Consider the following 21394-nt stretch of genomic DNA (forward strand, 5'->3'; position numbering starts at 1 on the left):
ATATAAGACCTTTGCTGTGGACCACATGTACTAGGCACTGGGTTAATACTGTCCAGGCTCATCTCTCATTCCACCTTTTTAGCTATGAAAGTGGGAAATGTGTTCCTCTTTTTTTTCCCCCTGCCGTTCTTCTCCTCCATCTTCTGAAGGAAATGGCTCCTCACTGGGAATGGATTTATGGGCATCTGGCACCTTTTGGTACTTCAATTAAGCGAGTATAGATAGCGAGTGTTGTCAAGCTATTTAACTACAGGGGACATGAGCGACAAGCCCTCCTCCAACATTCAGATTCGCTGCTTTCAGCAGGATCACAGGATAGTGATCAGAAGCAGTTACCCTGGACCAATTATCCCATCCCCAATCCTGGGTGCTGAGATGAATTGTAGTGCCTTACTCCAACCCAGTTGAGATCAGCTTGACTTTCCTTTTCTTGTATTTTACAGCCAGTCACCCTCATACTTTCTATATGTGTATTACTGTGTCACGCTTGAATTTGATAGGCTCAAATTTCATATACTTAAAAGAGGAACAAGCAAATGAGCAGGTAGGGAATGTGCAAATCAAACACCAGGCCAACGGGCAGATAAACTTCCATAGAACAATTGCAAAACAACATATTTCCTCCACACCCTGCAACAGCATAACCCATGATTCTTTGTGAGCAATACCATGGTGACACCTGCAATTATTGAGAATAATATACCTCTGGGATGGATAACTGCCTTGAAATTACTGTGGAATGTATTATTATAATGTAATCTAATTTTACATGGTGGTTTGATTTAATTTTGGATCTGTTTATCTGCAGCAGCTGTCTGTGGGTTCCAACTGCTTGTTTAAAAAAAAGTCAGATAGCCAGGTGGTGAAGGATAGAATACTGGAGCCGAGTCTTCTGTTGCTTCCAAGCCTTTGTTATCATATCCCCATGACACACCATGCACCCCCTAGATAAGCTCCTCCTGTAAGTAGATAAAATAGAGTCCCCAATTGATACCCACCACCTGAATACAATTAACTCTAATATAAATCACATGGATACACTTAACACTGCTTGTGTGGCCTGAGTCTTGGTGTGATGACATTCACACTGAAGGATTAACAATTCTGATGCAGTTATTGCAAGTTTATTAAGAAATCATTTACAGCTGTTACAAGGACATTCTATGGCTATTGAACATTATAGATCATGGGCTCGATGTTACCAGGGCTGTGGGTTCGCGGCGGGGGGGCTAGGCCGGCGATATCAGTCTGCCCCCCGCGCGATCGCAGCCGAATTGGATCCACTTACCTGGTCTTCCGGGTTCCCCACTGTTGATCTGCGCATCGGGCGGGCTGCGCATGCGCAGTAAGCTCTGTCAGCTGCAGGAGCTCTATTTAAAGGGGCAGTCCTCCACTGACAGATGCTGCAAGAAATAGGAAAAATTACAGCATGGAGCAGCCCAGGGGGAAGGCTGCTCCCAGTTTAATGATTCCTCACTCCAGGTATCATTAGATGGGGTGAGGAGGAGGGGGAGGACAGAGATCTTCCCCCCCCGGCGGGCGGGAGGAAGCGGCTTGCCTCTGCCACCAGGAAGGCCTGGCTCAAGGTGACAGAGGAGGTCACCTGCACCACCAACATATTGCACACCTGCATACAGTGCAAGAGGCGCTGCAATGACCGAAGTAGGTCAGCCAAAGTGAGTACATATACTCATTCCCCTACACTCCATCTGCCACATCACCGCCCCCACCCCACATCTCCTTCTGCACTGCCAACACTACTCTGTCACATCACCCCTCATACCCACTCAAACCTCATCCTCATCTTACCTGCACTTACTCACCTCGCCAGTACTCATCCCGCCACTACCACTCGACCCAATCCTCATACAATCTCATACTCACCCTCTCATGCATCTCTGTCACGGTCAGCCTCACTCAACCTGCCACTACCTGTGCTGCAGCCACAGGGCATGCATCACATATGTGCTTTAGGAAGCATAAGGCAAATGTGTCGTGAGCATGAAGGGGATGCACAAGGGTGTTTGAGGGTTTGTGATGGTTTTTACTTATATTTAATTTCTGACCAACTCACATCACATATTATATTGGCACCACTACTGCCACGTCTTTGCGAATCTTGTCTGGTTTGTGCAAAAGTGCCCGTTCCTGAGGATCACAATGAAGACCCACACCTGATGCCACCCATTGTGTCACTGCAAGGCTCTTTTGTGCAGACGACTGAGAGACGTCGGCGATGTCCCCGGTTGCACCCTGGAAGGATGCGGAGGAGAAGTTGTTGAGGGCAGTGGTGACGTTGACAGCGACAGGTAAGAAGATGGTGCTCAGGCCAGCCGGGAGCAGCTTGGCATGAAGGAGGCTGCAGATGTCCACGACTACATGGCGAGTGACTCTGAGCCTCCGTGTGCATTGCTGCTCAGAGAAGTCCAGGAAGCTGAGCCTCGGTCTGTGGACCCTGTGGCGAGGGTAGTGCCCTCTGCGACGCATCTCTCTCTGCGGTTGCCCTCCCTCCTGCTGTGCAGGTGGATGTGTCACAGCACTGTGTTGTGGAGCTCCACGTGTCAGAGGTGGACGGCTTGGCCGGCGAGGCTGGTGATGCTGTTCGCCCTCCGAGGAGGTCATGACTGCAGCTACAGCGGCCCCCATCCGGAAGATGTACATCTGAGGGGGTCCGCAAGGTAGGTACATGTCTCTGGACCCCGGGGTAAGTGTGCAAGTTGGTGCATTTGATTGTCAGGAGGAGGGTGGTGGAGGCCAAACTTTGTCCCAAGTGACAGAGTGGCCTCCTGCAATGAGTGAGGGTCTTCCCGCCCGCCCCCCCGCCCCCCACCTGTCAAATGGACCTTTGCAGCTGCCACAGGCTGATAGCTGCAACACGTCCATTTCAACTGGGAGTGTTTCCCCCAGTATGGGAAACAGTCCCAGTTGTTTCTAAAATCCCACCCCTCCTCACATAATCCCTTAATCAGGTCTGTTAATGACCTGAAACACCTAAATAAATAGTCTCAAGTGGCACCCCGCTAGCTTTAATTGCCTGCGGGAGTCCCACATGCGGGGGCTGCGTGCGCACATCAGCGCGTCTGTGGGGAACCCGGAAGTGGGCGGGTTGGAGCCGGGCTCCGGACCCGTTCCGGGATTCCCCGATTTTCGGAGCCCCCCCCCCGCCAGGAACGCACCCGATAGCGGGTGCTAAATGGAGGCCCATGTTGTCACCACCATCCAATCGCAATTGTATGAAACATATTTTGCCTGAATGATCTGAAATGGCCCTACTTGAGTGCATTATCTCACTGGGGAGGCATTTAACTAACCAGAAAGTTTGAACTGGTAATAAAGATGGTAGATCAAGATAGGAAGCTCACAGTCGGGAGGAACTTGAAATTCAGGTTCTTTGCACGATTTATATTTTGCTTCAAGTGGATATATTTTCTAATATTTGCTAATGTTACTAGGAAAGTCAGTGTGATTGTAAAATGGGTTTTTCCACTTTATTCTCACACTGACATTTTGTTAACATTAGCAGACGAAGACATGTTACCCCAGTTTTTTTTTATTCGTTCATGGGATGTGGGCGTCGCTGGTGAGGCCGGCATTTATTGCCCATCCCTAATTGCCCTTGAGAAGGTGGTGGTGAGCCGCCTTCTTGAACCGCTGCAGTCCGTGTGGTGAAGGTTCTCCCACAGTGCTGTTAGGTAGGGAGTTCCAGGATTTTGACCCAGCGATGATGAAGGAACGGTGATATATTTCCAAGTCGGGATGGTGTGTGACTTGGGGAACGTGCAGGTGGTGGTGTTCCCATGTGCCTGCTGCCCTTCTCCTTCTAGGTGGTAAAGGTTGCGGGTTTGGGAGCTGCTGTCGAAGTAGCTTTGGCGAGTTGCTGCAGTGCATCCTGTGGATGGTGCACACTGCAGCCACTGTGCGCCGGTGGTGAAGGGAGTGACTGTTTCCGTTTAACTTAACTTAAAAAAACACATTAAGCAATAAGAAAAGGCCAAACAGCACATTTCTCACCACTGATGATAGGCCCATTTCTTAAGTATGGGTATTTGTATTGGGTGTTATTTAGGCAATTTACCACACAAAATAAAAAATTCCACTTGCAGGAAAAATTGATATATCAGCCTGCCTCTATTTTACCCCCCGCCACCCGACGGGCGGCAGAGGATCTGGTGTGGGTGGGTTAAAATATCTGGATCAAGCAACCCGACCCCATTCCCGGCCGTTTAAATTTTCACTGCCCCAAATAGACAAGGCTCCCGCAAAAGGCAGTCGGGGGCCTTGTTAATGTTCAAAACACAGCCCAATGATGTAATTGACAGCATGAGTAATTTTTAACCTCATTACATGGGGAGTCCAATGCCGTCTGTTGCCTGGCAGCAGCAACAGGGTGGGAGGAGCCGACTGGCCAGAGGATGCGAAGGTACGTTTTGCAACTTTGCCTATTTTTAAGCTCCTCGTGGGCCAGAAGGAGCAGGAGTGGTGCTCCCATGCCTCATAAGGAAGCCTTCGGCGTTCCAGTCCTGATCGCGACCTTGGTCTTGATGTCTTTTTCCCCCCCCCATTGACAACTGCGGACCATTAAGATTGGCCTTACCGGGTTCTTCACCCGCTAACGGACTCCCCCGCCTCCCCATTAATATCGGGTCCATCCAATCAGAACAAGTTGTACTCAACTTTAGCAGTACAGGCCAGATTAAGATGCTTTTATATAACTCCTTCCACCTTCCCCAATTTCTATGCAAACATATGTTTGCAATTAGAAACCTGCCTGTTGTGGATGAGGAGGGCACCTTTTTTATAATATATTAGCAGAGGAGCGATAAAGGTTGCCGTATCCTCCCATCGTTTTTAGGGAGCTAAATTGACACCGGTGGATTTACCGTGAACTACCCTACTGTGGCCACACAAATGGTACGACACTGCTATCGGTTTGGCCACCAAGTGGAAAATTGGCATGGGTCTTGTGAAGTAATTGGACTATCGGCCCAAATAATGACACAGGCAGCTATGGTCACTGGATCTAAGCAGGATGGAGAGCAATGGAGTGAGAAATAGTGGGAAGCTGACAAAGGCGAAAAGTTTTGGCATTGGGAAGGTTTATTGGGACTAAGCAGATTTTGAGATTGAGGAAGAAATATTTATATAGTGTTCAATGATTAAGATGGAAGTTCTAGAGCAGATGGGATGCCCTTGATAATATTACTTTGAGGGGAAAACTCTCAAATAGAGTTCATAACAGCATTTAAATACTCGAGGCAAATTTCTGAAAAGTTTTATTGCTGTATACAGTAGAAGTGGCAATAGCAACAGAATAGACTGAATATTCCTACTGAGTCTAGTGTTTGTAGTGTGCTTCAACCAGGACAAGAAGTTCAGATAATGTTCTTTTTTAAACCATTTGTCCTTTGATTTGTGAGCTCTGTCAGCTTTATCTGGTTTTGTTTCTTGTTGCGAGATCTCATCCTGCTACTCGTCACATGCTAATCACTCTCTCCCTACAGCTTCTTGTTCCAGATTCCACACTGAACACTCTTGTCCAACATTTCTCAGACCAGTCTAATGGCACTGATCCCAAAGCTTGCTGCTACCAATCTCGCACTAAAAATTCTTGTCATGCAATTTCTTGGTAATGTCTTTATTCTCTATCTCTCAGTTTCTCCTTAATGTTATCACTTTATTCTTGTAATTTACTCCTTTCCATCCCAGACTGATTGCTCTCACCATAAGGTTTCTGGCTTAACTTACTTTTGTCTTGAGGTTTCTTACTACCAGTCCCAAGCTGATATCTTGTCCTGAGGTTTATCACTGATCACTCTTAGTACATTGATGATCTTTTCCCCACCATTTCTTGTGACTATTGTCATGATGAACATACTTATTCCATGAGTTTATGACAAAATAATGAGTCACCATCAATGAGAAACTGCAAGATGAGAGTGATTGGTGAATCACCATTACTAAATAATAAACGTGAGCTGAGATCCATCAATGTAGAAGGACTACTCGGAAAGTGTGGGATGAAAAGGAACAGTTATAAGAAATGGTGGAATAAGATAAACCTAAGATTTCAATTAAGTACAAAACTTAAACTTAAAGATGTCAGTTGTGGGGAAGGGAGCACTCTTCTATTTTTGCCATCCAATATCGGCATTCACCACAACTGCGTTAGGCACACCAGCTCACTTTGCTCTGCCTGAACAGTGTGCTTTATCCCTAACTTTAGAAGAGCATTCCCATGCGCCAATGTAATATGTCCATTTCCCACATCGGTCATTGTTGTGGCCTCTTGAGTAAGATTGCACAAATCAGGACTAAATTGGCAAAGTTATGATCAGTTTTAATGTTTTGGACTTATGCCGAAGCTGGAGTATTGTGTTCAATTCTGGGCACCACACTCTAGGAAGGATGTCAAAACCTTAGAGAGGGTGCAGAAGAGATTTGCGAGAATGACACTGTGGACTTCAGTTATGTGGAGAGACTGGAGAAGCTTGTGCTCCTTAGAGCAGAAAATGTTAAGGGGAGATTTGATAGAGGTGTTCAAAATCATGAAGGGTTTTGATAGAGTAAATAAGGAGAAACTGTTTCCACTGGCAGAAGGGTCGGTGACCAGAGGACACAGATTTGAGGTGATTTGCAAAGAACCATAGGCGACATGAAACATTTTTTTAGGCAGAGAATTGTTATGATTTGGAATGCACTGCCTGAAAGGATGCTGAAAAAGATTCAATAATAGCTTTCAAAAGGTAATTGGATAAATACTTAAAGGGGAAAAAATCTACAGGACTATGGTGAACGAGCAAGGGAGTGGGACGAATTGGATTGCTCCTTCAAAGAGCCGGCACAGGCACGATGGGCCAAATGGCTGCCTCCTGTGCTGTAACATACTATGATACTACGATATTTCCACAAGGAAAGCTGCTTCATTACAAGTGCAAACAGAAGTCACGTTTCACAGTTTGGCTGATATTTCCTATTTTTACTGCATCTTTAATTTTTTCAGAGGTACCGTCTTTGTGAAAAAGTGTTTCGACAAGCCTTATTTCTGTTTGTATGAAGACACGTAACATGATATCAACCTTGTTGAAACATGTGACCTTGTCAATTCACTATGATGCCATTATGACGACTGCTGATCCTCTTGCTCTGAAAAACTGAAAAAAAGATTTGCCTAATACCATTTTAGGAAGACAAAGCTCCTTTTAAAGTAATTTCCTTTTTTTCAAAGGGGTGGGGTGCATGCAGTTTGCACCTTCTTTGCTTAACTTTTAATTTGTTTTCATAATGACAAGCATAAAGAGTGTTTTAATGCTTACATCTCTGGTCTGCAATTTGAAAGTTGTCCAATTGTGATTCCATTCCCAAGAGGATCTCAGCTGGAATCAGATACTGATGTACCACCAGCTAACAGAGCTGCTATGAATTTTTATTCCTCATTTAGTTAATCATTCAGTCAGGTAGAAAAGTTTTGGTCTATTAAACAATATATTGATATTTATTAGAAATCAAACTCCTCCTGAGTTTTTCAGTTCCACAAAGCAGGTCATCAGTGCAGTATTGTTGTCGTGCTGTAAAACTCTAAACATGGCACCTGCAAGGAGCCATTTGTTTCACCAATACCCAAAATATTTGATGTGGAGATGCCGGTGATGGACTGGGGTTGACAATTGTAAACAATTTTACAACACCAAGTTATAGTCCAACGATTTTTATTTGAAATCTACAAGCTTTCGGAGGCTTCCTCCTTCCTCAAGGTAATTACCTGAGGAAGGAGGAAGCCTCCGAAAGCTTGTAGATTTCAAATAAAAATCGTTGGACTATAACTTGGTGTTGTAAAATTGTTTACAAAATATTTGAGGTTGTACATAATCCTGTTTTTTGAATAATTACTTAACATTTCAGATCACCATTGTATCCAGTCTGGTTCCAGGCTGCTAGCTTACCAGTGAGAAAAAGTGATGAATGTATCATTACCAAAATATTATAAGTTTAAGCAATTCAGCTCAGGTAACCCAGCCACAAGGACCGATAGATTTATTGGACTTTCTCTAGTGAAATGGTTAATAGATAAGCCCTGTCTTCTATTGTTTGTTTGTTCTCTCTCTCTCTCTCTCTCTCTCTCTCTCTCTCATTCTCCATTGAGAGAAAACTGTGATAAAGGCTTTCATACCTATAGACAGGGGGGTTGTATAGACAAAAGCAGAAAACAAGAGAAGGAAGAAAGAAAATGGACAAAGGAGAGGAGGGCATAGGATGAGATAAAGACAAGATAGTAAAAAGAGACAATAAATAAGAGGGTGGGGGGAAAGGTGAGATAAATATGTTAATGTCACATTTATGCCAGACTGAAAGTTGTAGTATTGGTTCTATCTCTGAGTGATGCCTGCTTACATTGTAGTGAAGCAGGCCTCTATGCATGTACACAAAAACACACAAAGCTCATGGACTTCCCACTGACAAGCACTAAAAAAATCAGACTAACAATATTTGGCAAGTTAGTCAATTCAATTCAATCAATTAAAATCTGACTGGTAGGTAGTATAGCAGATTACCAGAGTATGTTTTAACTTTAATTGCTCATCTTTTTTTGGTGAGGCTTCACGCCAGCAGTATTTATACTAGTCGATGCCTGTTGCCATATGATTCCTGATAGGTGATTGGCTGAAAGGACTTTTTCTTGTAGTGAGCAAAAGAGAAGACTTTTTTGCTTTTAATAACAACTGAAGAATATCATTGACGTGGAGTATTTGAAAAAGAGACTGCAAAATAATTAAAATGTCCCTATTTTTGAAAAGGAGTTGTGCGCAATGCAAGGCAATGCCGTATAGCATCGAACTGTATCAAAGTCTTGGTGATAACCAACAGCTTCAGGCAAATCATTGCTTGGAATTGTGATCCTAAGCCAAATGTTAATGAGCATCCCTGGCTTAAACTGCACCAAATGGTGCTTTTTACCTACTAGGTCATCAGAGAGCTTAAAAAAAAAACTTTTTTGAAAGAAAGGGATGGGCAATAAGTGATGCATACTGATCAGTATGCAAGAGTCAAATGTCCAAGCAATAATATTGCCAGAAGGGTGAGACTCAGTGCAATGAAATGTGTGAAACTACCCATTTTTTTTTCTTTCTGTTGAGTTGGGAGCCTACATTAGACAAACTTTGTATGTGCAGTGAAACATTTAAACACTATATAATTGGGCAATGTTCAGGCTGAATAAAGCCAAAAGCATGTAAAGCAGGTGGATGATGAATTTTTCCTATCAATGGATCATGAAATAAAATGACCTGCTGCAAAGAGAAGCCACTAAACACCTGTGACTGTAATACAAACATTAACCTGCTTATGTCGTGAATGTTCTGTGTTCTCATCTGTAAAACGGGAACAGACTTTAAACTTGTTAGTTGAAACACTTAAGGATGTCTTTAAAAGAAGCTAATGTTAAACTATACAGACATCAGACTTTAGTTACTTCATTGAATCATTTTGCACTATGCTCGGTTTTGAGAGCTGTTTGTGCTGTGTCCATTTATAAACTTTGCAACTTGGCAAAACGTTCTGCAAAGATTGTACAAGGTGATCAAATGTTAGAGTATGAGGAGCTGTGACTTGCTTGTATGAAGTTAATTAGCAAACAACTTGAATTAAAAAAATTCTAATCGAAAAGCTACTCAGCATGCTGACTGAAACCAATGAATAGAATCCCTTGTCTTATTCCAAATCTTACTGATGGGCTATTAAAGTAATATTTGAAAAATATGAGCTTTGTTTTTTTTGCTACAAAAATGTGGTGTATTTACCAGCAGCCTAATTATTATTCAAAAGATGAATAGGTTTTCTGATGTTTTCTGTTCCTTTCCAGTGAAACTTAATTCTGTAGTAATTTATGTACATTGCAAATTTCATTAAAATTTGCACTAAAAGAGAATTTTTGGGGGCTCACTGATAGTTTAATTAGAGAGAGGGCTGGTGGAGTACATAGTAGTGTCAATGGGGAAGGGGGCTGCAGGACTGGGAAGCATTTTAGCACTAAAGTGTACATTATCCAAACAATGAGGTTAAATCCCAATCTCAAAGGAGGACTTCCTTCTGCACCAGTGTGACATGTTCATTTCTTATTTCTTGAACCAACTGAATTATACAATCAGAGCTAACCCCAGCCTAAACCCAACTTCTGGATGACCAATGGTGTGACTTGTATGCTCCAACCATACAATATTAATCTAATTGCTTTTGGTGGGAGCTTATTACACATATCCATTGCTCTTGTTTTACTTGAACCTTGCTAATTTTGTATTTGTGCTTTCTCTGATCACAGCTTCAATTCATCAGCTTGCATTTGTATTCGAGGTTTTCAAATAGGGTCCACGAACTCTGCGGCCTCACACTGGGATTCCAGGAGGTCTTTGAGGGCACCAGATTTCTGTTCATCTGAGGCCAGACGTACCATACACTTAGAGCAGAGTGTCTTTAGAAATCTGTATCCTATATTTTTCTGTACTTTTTGACTGAATAACACATTATTTCTGCTACTGTAAAATAAGAACATTTTTTTCTGTACTGATAACTCTGTTTTCCTTTGGGTAGCTGACACTCACTTTCACAAGTTGACAGAGAGGGTCCCAAAGAGTGTGCTGATATTTGCTGAGGGTCATTGACACAGAAATGTTTGAAACATATTGATCTGTATTACGTGGGGGATAAATGCCTCTAGTATCTCACCCAAGTAACCGTTCATCGTGTAAGAATCTAAACAATGGATGTTGGCAAGCTATTTGACAGTAACTCAGCTTGATAATGCCCTCACCTAGTTCCCACATGGTATAATTTCTAGTAGGGCCCACTGGATATTGATCAGGACCTAAAACTCTGGGCAACTTGCCTTCCTCCACACCAACGGTGATAAGAGAATGTCCCATTAGCTCAACTTGGACCAGGAATCAAGCCTGGCCTGTAGGACTCTGATGCATTTACCTAATTAGGGGACCAGGGAGATGAAAGGGGGAACTGGGCTGACAGGCAGTTACAATTGTCCAGGTTACTTTTCCATTGGTGGGCGGCCGTGATTTTTCCATCACTTCTTGCCGACCTCCCACCCGGAACGAGTGGGGAATCGGCCAGCGGGATTTAAATAAGGCCCTAGAGTTAAAATAGCCTCAGCTTCATTTCTGGAGCCATGGGTGAATTTCTAACTCACACTGAGTTAAAATTGGGGGCCATGCTTTTTCTTCAACCCCTCAATTTTACAGCTGGGTCTCAGTGAAACTAAAATAGGTACTAGCAAACCTTTGCATTGCAGTGTGAATTGGCAATGAATGATGGAAATAGTTTTCCTTGCCTGTCAACACACAGACAAAGAACCCAAGGAGAAATGAGACAGTTTTGTGAGCTGGGTCAGACAGGATGCTGTATATATGGAAATTCTACTGAATCTGGCATTCATCTGTAACAGAAAAGGAGGTATTAATAGCATAATACTCTAATTGTAGAAGAATTCTGCTGGTGTGTGTATATATCTTAATTGTAATACAATAACCCTTTTTTATTGCAGATATTCCTCCGCTGAAATTAGAAGGCAATTTTTCCAACAACCACATCATGCAGCCATCAGTCCCCAACGCATTTCAAGCGCATGTGGCTCCACCTCTCTTCAGATAGTAAGTACAAGACTTGGTCCCACTACAATTCATGGTTACTGAGAGGGTGCAAGGTAGATGATAATTGATGGGTCTTTTCTGTTTAATTTAAAGAACAACACTACGACTTCTATTTAACTTACATTTGGGGATGAGGGATCAGTTGGAAAGTTTGCAAAAGCTCCTAAGTTGTTCACTAATATTGCAAGGAAGGAAAATGACCAGATCATGGAAAGAAAAACTAATGTAAATTAACTGGCAGAGGAGGGAACATCAAATCTATAATGGTTACATCTAAGGATATTCGATCAGTACAGAAACAATTATTTTCTTCTTAATTTTCAGTTTATTTTTGAGCTCTTAAAGGTTAGGGTTGTTGGTGATGAGAAATGGGATACTTTGATGGTGGCACTGAGTGCCTGAAATGGCACACAGTCCCAGGTCAGATGTGCTATAGTCAGATGCAGAGTGAAGTTCACTCTACTCTGCCCAAAAATGTACCCTAATCTCAACCTCAGAAGAGCACCTCCTACTGTAACCATGTGATAGTTTCATTTCCCAAAACAGCTATCCACCTGACATCTGTGACTGGTATTCTTAGTCTAATTATTTGAGAAAAATTTAAAGTGGAGAATGATTTATTATTTAAGATTGTTTTGACATGAGGGACGGCACCAATATTGTTCCTCAATCCATTGAGTGGACAACTAATATTAAGGTGCTGATTAATAGTTTTCAAATGTCTAAATATGGCACAAAAACAATATGTCTAAATTGATGAATAATATGGTAATTGTAAATGGGATCACATCAGGAATAAAATTTGTTTAGAGTTTACGGTTGTTTTATAGGTACGTTGTTGCATCCAAGAGTAAATGGCCCTGAAATTACACGGGACTACTCCACCAGCATAAGTGCTGGAGAGCCCCCATTAAGAACATCCGCTCGTGGCCAAATATCTGAAGGTCGGGAGAGGTTCCCTCATTTCCATAGTGTAGGCATGTGCCCGCGCAACTTTGGGTGTCTGCAGAGCAAGGGGACAGGTAATGCGGCCTTGAGCAACTGCTTGTGGGCGTGTCGATGTTGCAAGTAGCTTTTAGGCCATTTATAAAGGGCCAATCAACTCCTTTTAAAAAGGGGGCGGGTTTTTTGGCAATGCCCGGGTATTCTTCAGGGGCCCAGACCTCCAAGTGGGCTCCACAACTACCGGGCTGAGGGCCGATACTCCTCATTGAGCCTGGTGTAATGGCTATTCCGTGTATCCCAGACCAGGGACGAGGAAATTCCTGGCCTGGGAAAACCCTCCTCTCTGATGTTTGGGGCAGGCGGAGGTTCTGCCCTAAATAGGCCCTGTGGAAACCACCAGCAGGGCTTTGGACCCAGCTTATCTGAGTTCCGGCTCAATGTCGGGCCTCTCCATTGCTCTCCTGGTAGAATTACACCGAAAGTGTGCTACTAGGGTTGCAGATTTTTAGCCTCAATATCTTTACTTGATGTGCCTTTTTTTTATTGAACACAAGGAAGTGGGATTGTACAGAACTGGAAAAGACAGCTGTGGTCCATCTGGCCTGTTCAACAAAATACCTTACTGTATTCTCATCCCTCAAAGGCTTCGGAGCAATGTGTGGTATTTAGGTATATGCTATTCATATACTATAAATGAATAACAGTAAACAATTTGGTCTGCAATATCCAATGGGGTGTAATCAGCAAGTTACGCCAAAGTTTATGTCTGTTGTTATGCCCATTTTGCTCATAGCAGTTTAAGCCGATATTTCCTGCTAATCTCATTAGCAGACACCATAAAAATCAGCATAAACAAGAGGAAATCAATGTCAACAATCGGGGCCTGAGGAAAATGCCTATTACATCTTTAAATATGAAAATTAAAGTTTGAAGCCAGCTTACCATCATTCATACATATTAGACACAGCTTTTTTGAGAAAATGCAATCGTGGAAGCGTTCCAATTTTTAATGTCACTTATACTGATACCATAAAAATGCTTTCAAAGAAACAAAAAACACAGTGCAGGTCTCTGAGGATAAATTTAAGCAATTTTTAAAAAAATCACCGTAAAACACTAGAAATATGATTTTGTTTCCTTCTGTGCCTAAAATTATGGGCATAATTTTGAACCCGTAAATTTAACTTCCAGCGTAATTGCAGGAAATTCACGTGTACGGCTCTTTAGACTGAGGGTGGAGCTATTATAATGAGCCGGGCTGCGTTCGGGCGCAGGGATTAATAGATGACCCTAAAAGATTGAGGAAATTCTGGAGTAGCGTAATTACTTATAACTTGCTTCCTCAATTTATTTACATTGGGTATTTGTTTTACACTCCAATTACACATGTCTCTGAGCAGAAATACAGAGGGAATTCCACCCTTTTTTTAACTTCTGATTATCAGTTTCAAGTTTTGTGACTCTGGTCCAATCTATATCAGAACTGCCACATAATTACGTTGAAGTGGAAAAGCACTGCAAGTACCATTATCCATGCCTAGACTAATGACTGAAGTGAACTGTACCATCTACATTTTGGAAATAAGGGTAATGACGTCAGTTGAAGACCTTTTTTTGGTGCATCATTTACACAGTTAATAACTCACTGTACATGATTTAGCAACACAATGGAGGCGCAAGCGCAAACTATGGAGGACTGTTCTTCTGGACAGTCGGGAGAACACCACGGAAATTACCCTATGATCGCACTTAAAATGGTTCATAGAGGGTCAGGCAATGACCACCACCAAAAATAAAAAGCCCAACCACCTCACCTGGACCTTCGAGGGCACCACCATCACCAAGTACCTCACCATCATCATTTTGGGGGTTACCGTTGACCAGAAGCTTAACTGGACTAGCTATATCAATAACGTAACTACAAGAGCAGTGCAGAGGCTGGATATTGTGTGATAAGTGGCTCACCTCCAGACCTTTCAAAGCCTCTGCATCATCTACAAGACTCAAGTCAAGACTGTGATGGAATACTTACCACTCGCCTGGATGGGTATAGGCTCAACAACATTTTAAGGAGCTCGACACCATCCATCCAGGATGGAGCAATTTCCTTGATTGGCACCCCTACCTTTGGACTCAATATCGACTCCTCACATCACCAGCACACTATGGCTGCAGACTGTATTATCTGCAGGGTGCACTGCAACCACTCACCAAGATTATGTTGGGTTGCACTTCCCTCCCCATGATCTGCACGACTGAGAAAGGCAAGAACAGCAATGTCGCGGAAATAACATTACCTCCAAGTTCCACTCGTAGCCACACACTATCCTGACTTGGACACATATCACCATTCTTTCATTGTTGCTGGGTGAAAATCCTGGAATTTCCTACTGAACACCATAGTGGCAGGAACACCACCATAAGGAGAAGGCCCACTATCACTTTCTCAAGGCAGCTAAAGATGAGCAATGAATGCAGCCTTGCCAGCCACACACACATCCTGACAACAAACCGAAAAAAAATCTTTCCGTCCGTCCATCTTTCCTCTCCCTCTCTCTTTCCTCTCCCTCTCTCGCCCCTCGCGCCTCGCCCCTCCTCCCTCTCTTACAAATGAAGAATAGTCACTTGAATGAGGTACCTGTTCATTTACAATCTGAGTCAAAGCTTTCAGGTAAGTAGGGGAGAAAAGGCTCCAAAATTGGCCGACGAAGGGAAACACCATCACAGAAAAAAATCAGCTTTTTGACCTTATCTGTGATGTCATCTGCATTCACTTTAAACAAAAATAATCACAGAAGTCTGTAGGCTGGAATGGAAAAAATGGGAGTTAAAATTCTTTGTAATTCTGGCTTTTGTTAAATATAAAGGGAACTGATGGTGAGAAACCCTTTTTAAACAAACAGCCGATGAACTGAGTGAAATCTGCTCGGTGTGTTTCTTGTAGCTGCAGCTGCATGAATGAAGGCATTTAGCATATTCTGGGTTACAGCTACATTCTAAAGAGCCATTATGAATCATCAATTGTTTAAATAAGCAAAGGTTGTTCAGGGGTGTTGCTCTTGTGTTAGTTTATTAATCTACATTTATTGAAGTTGATACAGCAAGAAGATAAATATCACCTTTGACACCTTCCCTTCAGTGCAGTGCAGCTGATGGCAGACATGCAGTGGTAGATGAACTGGGAGGAGCACTTTGGAGGAAAATTGAGTAGAGCGGATTGTAAAGCATAACGAAACCTGCCCGATTTTCCTCTATGCAGCACACCAGGAAATTATTTATGTCAATAAGCTAAAGAGAAAAATTGGCCTTGCAGTTTCCAGCTATGGACTGCACTCCGAAGTATATTAGACTCCACCTGCAGGGAACCAGTGACATTATAGGAATAAACTGTTGGGCTAAGTATATGTTATTGCAAAAGCTAAATGCAGCCATTTTCTACCATGTGGCTGCACTGTCTAACATTGGGTCTCTATTATGCAGCAGTGCGCGGCAGGCTTACAGAGACTGGCATCCAATGGAAAATGTAAGCAGGGAGATCATCAAATGAATTCTAAACACAATGAATGTTGATCGGTACAATTGTGCACGGCAGTAGGCAACTACTAACTTCAGAAACGAGCAGTGCTAAGCAAGAACCCACATCACTGCCTTTGGCTAAACCTACAAGCTCTGGAAATTAATAGGTTACCATAATATTAAACGGAGGGATGTCGTGCCCAGTTTGGTAGCAATCGAATTGGCGTATATTGTAGATAGCCAGGAGAGAAAGGAATTTTAAAACAAGCAATTAGTTGTTTACCAATGAGAAGAATTGAGTGATGAGGCTTACAAAATATCCTGAAAGATCAGTTGATCAGAAAGCCAGTTGGTCTAACTTGCTGGCAATGCAGGATAACACTGTGATTTTCCTAGCTGGTAGGTAGTTAGTATCGAAACCATTTTGGTTACTGAGAAGGTACGTAATGAAAATGTTTGATACTCCTATTTCTGTAACATCTCGGTGGGGTGGTGGGAGAAAGCAAAGCAGTGGAAATAAAGATTATAGGTGTGATTTTTCCTGGGTTGACATGTCGGTAAACCTGGGTGGATGGGACAGAAAAATTGGGCGGGGATCCATTTTGCGCCACCTGCCATCACGTTGAAGATTTTCTGCTGGAAGTGATGTTGGGTGTCTGATGCATCCTTAAAATGTGTGCAGCCGTATGATAATAAGAGGCAAATAATGGTGTTGTATTTCCTTTCACTTGCATCCTAGCAACATAACATCCCACGAGTATAAATCATGGCATGTTTTTGATGAGACTATATAGAGTCTTCTCGTCCGATTGCACCTTGAATATGTGTCCAGTTTTGGCCATCAAGAAATGAGGAAGACATTCAGGCCCTGTAAAGACCAGCCAGAAGATTGATCCTTAGGGGGTAGTTTTAACACCCGCACGACGGGCGGGAAAAGGGTCGGGAGATGGGGGTTAAATCGGTAAATAGGTGAAACCCAACCCTAACCCGCCGCGAACACACCTGTTTCCGGTTTAACCGCGACAGGTTTGAGGGCATCAGAGTAACCCGCTCTGGAGAGGGCGGGTCCGTCATTATAATACGTTAATGAGGCTCCGTTCCTCAGATTTTGGCAGCCATTTGAATTTAACGGCTGTGGGCCGGGTTTCCCAGGACTTGGGAAACCGAGCAGCTGAAGGAAGGCAGGAGATGCCGGCTTCAGCAGGTAAATGCTTTTCCAGCACTGTCTATGGGCCAGGAGGAACAGGAGTACTTCCCCCACCCCCCAGCCCCTCAAGCAAATCTTCTGTTGCCCTCCCTCCCCCCAATCGGCTGCCCTCCTGCCACAATGCCCCAATATTTCACTCCCTTCTCGCTGCCGCGCTCCAAGCCCCTCCCACCAGGTCCCGATCTTCTCTGATGCCGGGCATACCATCCCCCGCATAAATTTAGCGGGACCTCTGGCCTCCTGGAATTTCCGGGTTTTCCAGCCGCTAATACACGCCCCCACTCCCTCCCTGCCTCGCCGTAAATATCAGAGCCAATGTCAAAGGATTGAATTATGAGGACAGACTAGAGAAACTTGGGCTCTTAGGTCTCGAAAGGAGGTGATCAAGAGGGAACCTTGTAAATGTACATGAGCTAGTAATGGTATGGAAAAGATAAGTGTGGAGCACTATTTCAAGGTAAACCTACTGATTTTAGAAATACTGTTGGACATTCTATTTGCTTTATTGAATATTGCCACACAGTGAATAGAGTTGTTTAGTACCCCAGATTTCTTTCAACTTACTTTCAACATAAACCTGAACATTATGATAGGGGGATCTTAAGTTCAAACTCTGTAAGGCAAGTTTAGGACTGATTTCAGGAAATTCTTTGTGAATAGTGGTGGCTTAAAGTGGAATCATATTGAAGTACTTTCACAATATATCAGTGCAGCTACACTCAATAGTGTAAATAAGCCAAGCTCCTTATCCCTATTAGTACTGCAGACCCCTTAAAATGTTGGCCTACGATTCTGTCGTGGGCATAAAGGAGGCAATTGCAGCAGTGTGAATGGAAGAGTCGGTGCATAGAAATTGGTCTCCCATGACCCGAACTAAAGAAGTGCCAAATATAATAGAGTTTATGGGATAGTTTGGATGCTGTGATGGGGTAAACTGAAGGAATGTAAATATACCATTGGTAAGATTACTGAGCCTTCAGTTAGTTTAATCAGGCTCTGTAAACTAAGATAATTAACAATAAAGATTAAAGCTGAATGCAAGGCTAGTATAAGAACTGAGATTGGCAGAATGGCCTTCCTCATCGATATTTATCTTAAGATTAAGCTAGTTGAAAAAGAAAGCTGTCATTCCTGCTTAAGCATAAACTACACTGCAAGTTAAATAGTTCAAACATTATCTGAGTCCTTGAACAGCATAACACTGCGGATTAAATTGGAATGAGTAGAATCTGAAACGGGAAGGTGTGTCATGTGGTTTAAGTCCAAGAGTTCAAAACAGAAATTTGCAAAGTAAAATGGAATAGTTCATCAGTATGAGTTAAATTGGAAGTGTTCCTTTTTCCCCAAAGTGTATTATGCTTAACATCTTTTTAAAATCGTGAGCAGTTTGCCAGGAGATGATACCTTCCAAATGTTGGGAGTTTGCCATTTCAGCAGTGTTCAACTCATTGTAAAAATTCCTACAAAGTTGATTTAATTTCTGTCCAACTCACAGATGAATGTAAATATACCATTGGTAAGATTACAGAGCCTTCAGTTAGTTTAATCAGGCTCTGTAAACTAAGATAATTAACAATAAAGATTAAAGCTGAATGCAAGGCTAGTATAAGTTTGATGTTAACATATAGCATATAACTAAATTTTAAAAACTAAACTTAATTTAATTAATCTAATAAATTAAACGAGGTAAATAATCTGATTAACACTATATTAATTAATTAAATAAATAAAATAATGGGAGAACAGGAGATGTGTTGCTGCTGCAATATGTGGGAGCTTGTGGACATTTTAGTCCAAGGTGACTACATCTGCAGTAAGTGTCTGCAGCTCGAGGAACTTCGGCTCCGAGTTGAGGAGCTGGAGTCCGAGCTGCGGACATTGCGAGAGATCAGGGAGGGAGAAAGTTACCTGGACCTTTGCTCCAGGAGGCAGCCACACTCCTTAGATTAAATACTTTAGAATTGACACGTGGTGAGGGACAGAAGGGTGTGACTGCGAGTGAGGCAGGCACGGGAATCCAGGAGGTAGAATTGCAGGAGCCTCAGTCCCTGTACTTGTCTAATGGATTTGATGAGCAAACTGACCACGGCACCGTGGTACAGGAAGCCGTTCAAGTGGGGGGGAGTAAAAAGGAAGGTGGTTGTAGTAGGCGACAGTATAGTTTGGGGGATAGACACTGTTCTCTGCAGCCAGGAGCATGAGTCCCAAAGGCTATGTTGCCTACCCAGTACCAGGGTTAAGGACATCTCCTCTGGGCTGGAGAAGAACTTGGAGTGGGAGTGTGAGGGGGAGGGGGAGGATCCAGTTGTCATGGTCCATGTAGGTACCAACGACATAGGTAGGACTAAGAAAAAGGTTCTGCTGAGAGTTTGAGCAGCTAGAGACTAAAAAGCAGAACCACAAAGATAATAATCTCTGGATTATTACCTGAGCCATGGCAAATTGGCATAGGGTCAATAGGATCAGGGAGATGAATGCATGGCTCAAAAATTGGTGTGGAGAAGTGGGTTTTGATTCATGGGGCACTGGCACCAGTACTGGGGAAAGAGAGAGCTGTTCTGTTGGAATGGACTACACCTGAACCATGCTGGGATTAGAGTTCTAGCGAATCTAATAACTAGGGAGGTAGATAGGACTTTAAACTAAATAAGGGGGGGGAGGGTCCCGTTGGAGAGAAATCTAGAATGCTAAAGAGAAACGACAAGGAAGCAGTGTAGGAAAGTGATTGGGGTAAGGATAACCAGATTGTGTCAGGAAGGGATAGAGCATACAAACAAAAGAGTGCATCAACAAATAAGGTCCGGGTAAGAAAAAATGGTAATAAGAAAAGGGCCATAGTACAAAAAAATGTTACGATGTCTAAATATGTTAAAAAGACAAATCTAAAGGCACTGTATCTGAATGCACGAAGCATTCGCAATAAGGTGGATGAATTAGCAGCACAAATAGATGTAAATGGATACGATATAATTGCAATTACAGAGACATGGCTGCAGGGTGACCAAGGCTGGGAGCTGAATATCCAAGGGTATTTGATATTTAGGAAAGACAGACAAAAAGGAAAAGGAGGTGGGGTGGCACAGTTAGTAAAGGATGAAATCAGAGCAATAGTGAGAAAGGATATTGGCTCAGAAAATCAAGATGTAGAATCAGTCTGGGTGGAGATAAGAAGCATCAAGGGGCAGAAAACACTGGTGGGAGTTGTCTATAGGCCTCCAAACAGTAGTGGTAATGTAGGGGACGGTATCAAACAGGAAATTAGAGATGCATGTAACAAGGGTACTATAGTAATCATGGGTTACTTTAATCTACATATAGACTGGCCAAACCAAATTAGCAATAGTACTGTGGAGGATGAATTCCTGGAGTGTGTACAAGATGGTTTTTTAGACCAGTACATTGAGGAGCCAACCAGGGAACAGGCTATCCTAGATCAAAGTGCCCATCTGAGGTGCCCATCAAAGACGGGCACCTCAGCACCTCACTCTACCGCAAGCCCACGGACAACCTCACGATGCTCCACTTTTCCAGCTTCCACCCTAACCACGTCAAAGAGGCCATCCCCTATGGACAGGCCCTGCGAATACACAGGGTCTGCTCAGACGAGGAGGAACGCGATGGACACCTACAGACGCTGAAAGACGCCCTTGTAAGAACGGGATATGACGCTCGACTCATCGATCGACAGTTCCGACGGGCCACAGCAAAAAATCGCATAGACCTCCTCAGGAGACTAACACAGGACGCAACCAACAGAGTACCCTTCGTCGTCCAGTACTTCCCCGGAGCGGAGAAACTACGCCATGTTCTCCGCAGCCTTCAACATGTCATCAATGACGACGAACACCTCGCTATGGCCATCCCCACACCTCCACTACTCGCCTTTAAACAGCCACCCAACCTCAAACAGACCATCGTTCGCAGCAAATTACCTAGCTTTCAAGAGAACAGCGTCCACGACACCACACAACCCTGCCACGGTAACCTCTGCAAGACATGCCAGATCATCGACACAGATACCACCATCACACGAGAGGACACCACCCACCAGATGCATGGTTCATACTCCTGTGAC

At 43.2% G+C, this 21394-nt stretch overlaps 1 protein-coding gene across 2 annotated transcripts in view; it reads left to right on the forward strand.

Annotated features, from left to right (window-relative positions):
• dock8 (dedicator of cytokinesis 8) overlaps positions 1-21394 on the forward strand; it is a 233949-nt gene that overhangs the window by 37727 nt on the left and 174828 nt on the right. For both annotated transcript variants that reach the window (XM_067983264.1, XM_067983265.1), the window contains exon 2: positions 11546-11651. In XM_067983264.1, the coding sequence (XP_067839365.1) occupies positions 11546-11651 (106 nt within the window). The remainder of the gene's footprint in view (positions 1-11545; positions 11652-21394) is intronic.

Source organism: Heptranchias perlo, chromosome 4 (assembly GCF_035084215.1).
Source record: "Heptranchias perlo isolate sHepPer1 chromosome 4, sHepPer1.hap1, whole genome shotgun sequence".
Lineage (NCBI taxonomy): Eukaryota > Metazoa > Chordata > Chondrichthyes > Hexanchiformes > Hexanchidae > Heptranchias > Heptranchias perlo.